Below are 2,687 nucleotides of genomic sequence, written 5' to 3'. Positions count from 1 at the left end.
GTTTGAATTGGAGGCCCATTGTTGGGGAGACATTTAGATTTGGAGCCCAGAAGAAAGGTCTAAGCAAGAGACTGAGATGTGCAAGATGAAGGTTTGTTCCTGACTAAACCAAATGTAGATTAGCTGAAGTATTTCCCTTTGTTCTAATTATCAGGTAAAAAGTACAAGAATTACCTTTCTATGTGTTTTTTCTCATATTTGTCAACATTCAGGTATGTTGGAGGACCATGCACTCACTTGTTCCCTGATCCTAGTGTGTAGTGAGCACTTAGTATTTATTGGATAAATATGACTAATCCATTTTTACCCTGCACCTACTGAATCAGCCATTGCTGTGGACCACACATCAAAATCTAAGTACATTTCTCGCAATTTCTAAGATTATCTGGAATTCTGGCATCATTATAGGAGTATGGATTTGGAATAAGAGATTACTTTTTTAGCATTTTAGAGCTACAAGTGGGATTAGGTATCATTTCTTACAATGTCTTTGTTTTACTAGTAAGGTACTAAAGCCCAGAGACCAGTCCAAGACCATGCAGGTCCCTTGCCAGTGTGGGAGACCACCCAGTCCTGGCAGCCAGTGAGCCTGGCCTGGCTTACCTTGCTCTGGCCAGTGTACTTCCCTGCTCTGGGACTTGGTTTGTTCCTCAGATTAAAGAAGAACCTGAGTTCTGGTTCTGGAAGGGTGGTGAGTTAAGGATCCATATCTCAGGAAGGCAACTTGGTCAGATAAACAGACAAAGCTCTAGGTAACCAAGCAAGGAAGCTACAATATGCAAATGAATGGATTGTGGCTTTCTTTCTAGTTGGTTGAAGGGGCCCTGATGTCACAATTCTAGGGTTTCTCCACTCCGAATGATCGTGTCTCTAGCCAAAAATATTTATTGACCTGGCTGGTCTCTTGGCTTCCTCTCTTTGTCCAACGTAGAAGAGAGACAATGGAACCCCTCTATCAGGCTGGGTCCATTCTTATGACGGTGAATACCTTACAGGGGAAGAAAATGGTAGAGAGTGGCCTCCAGTCTGGAGACTTTTCCCTGTCCCAGTCATGGCCCTCCTGCCTCCCGCCACCTGCAGACTTAGAGATCCTGCAGCAGAAGGTGGCCGGGGTGCAACGGGAGCTGGAAGACTTTAAGAAAGAGACATTGAAGTCCATCCATTACCTTGAAGACTCCTTCTGCGAGATGAATGGTGCCCTGGTGCAGCAGGAGGAGCAGGCGGCTCGCGTGAGGCAGCGGCTAAGGGAGGAGGAGGACCGTGGCATCGTGCGCAACAAGGTTCTCACTTTCCTGCTGCCACGCGAGAAACAGCTCCGGGAGCATTGCAAGCGGCTGGAGGACCTGCTGCTGGACAGGGGCCGCGACGCCCTGCGTGCCACCAAGAAGAGCCAGGCTGACTGAACCTTGTGGGTAGCACTAGCCAAGCGCCAAGTAGATTATTATTTTTTTTTTTTTAAAAGGAAGGACAAACCCCAAGTCCCCACCCACTTACTTTCCTTTTCTCATTTCCATTGCTTTCCTTCTACCTAAATAACACCTTGCTGAGAGGCAAAAATACTTCAATATGTTTTTTGGTGAAATTCCATTTATCCAGCACTCTCAAGGAAGGAGGCACCCCACTACTAAGTCAGACCCCTGTAACTTTCACTTGAACTGTTTTCCTGTTTGTAATGGTACTATTGCTCAATGTATACTTTTTTTTTTTGTACAGTATATTCTTAAACTGATTGTGCTGAACAGATTCACCTTTTTTTTTTTTGAATGATTCAAGGCTCTCATAATTTGAGACTTACTGTGTGGTCAACTGATACCATGTCACGTAACTCATGATCTCCCCAGAGGGGTCAGACTGCTTGCTCGTGCACTAACACTACCCTAGATTGCTCTGTTTTTAGTATTCTAACCCTTGCCTGTATGGTCTTTCTGTCTGCCTTCACTGTTAGACTGTCACATCTCACTTTTCTTTGCTGTATCTTTCTACCTCTGCTTCCTTTCCTGCAGACTGGCCAAACAGAACGACAGAGCTTATTAGGACTGTGTGGGTGGAACTCGCTGAGCTTTAGTGACCGGTAATGCAACACCTCTGAGATGGGACTAGGAAGTGGGGAAACTGATTTCTGTGTTTGATCCATGGAGTAGGAATTGTCACAATGCCTGGCCATTTATCAGACAATACAGTCATACCATCCCACTTACTTCCATAGGCACTCATTGGAGGTGAGTGTTGATTTTGCATGGTTCACACTGGGAGACTGGCCACAGAAGGCAAGTCCAGTACCCAAAGTCTGCACCCTAGTAAGTGGCAGGGCCATGGTTTAAGTCCAGGTCAGCTGTGCTCATTTGCCTCCTGCTGCGCCCCTCTCTGCTCCCCAGTTTTGGAACCACTTTAGGCTGTTCATGGACATGTTCTGGAAGGCTGAGGCTATCACATGGGTGATTTGGGAGTTCATTAGCTGACACTATACCTTTTATTTCCAATTAGTCTTCTATTTCATCAATTCATATATCTTCTCTCTGGCTGCCCAAATGCTGCCATGCAGCAGGGATTCTCCTCTAAACAGCACAAGTGAGGTGCCTGGAGACGAGAGCCAGTGCCTGAACAGAGTTAGGTCTGTCTTTCCAGCTCTGAGCTTACAGCAGATTCCATATCATCTGATCTTCTGTGGCAGTCTCATCCTCCCTCTT

The 2,687-nt window shown here is 45.9% G+C and overlaps 1 protein-coding gene across 1 annotated transcript; it reads left to right on the top strand.

Moving 5' to 3' along the window:
- The first annotated feature begins 888 nt into the window (after positions 1 to 888).
- Positions 889 to 1,739, top strand: CCDC182 (coiled-coil domain containing 182). Its single transcript, XM_033183613.1, has one exon. It carries the CDS (start codon positions 942 to 944, stop codon positions 1,401 to 1,403), a length of 462 nt encoding a protein of 153 aa, XP_033039504.1. The 5' UTR covers positions 889 to 941; the 3' UTR covers positions 1,404 to 1,739.
- Positions 1,740 to 2,687: the final 948 nt, after the last annotated feature.

The sequence above is a fragment of the Trachypithecus francoisi genome, unplaced genomic scaffold (genome assembly GCF_009764315.1).
Source record: "Trachypithecus francoisi isolate TF-2019V2 unplaced genomic scaffold, Tfra_2.0 Lachesis_group20, whole genome shotgun sequence".
Lineage (NCBI taxonomy): Eukaryota > Metazoa > Chordata > Mammalia > Primates > Cercopithecidae > Trachypithecus > Trachypithecus francoisi.
Note: the sequence above shows the minus strand (reverse complement) of the source record. Positions and strands in the feature narration are given on the sequence as shown.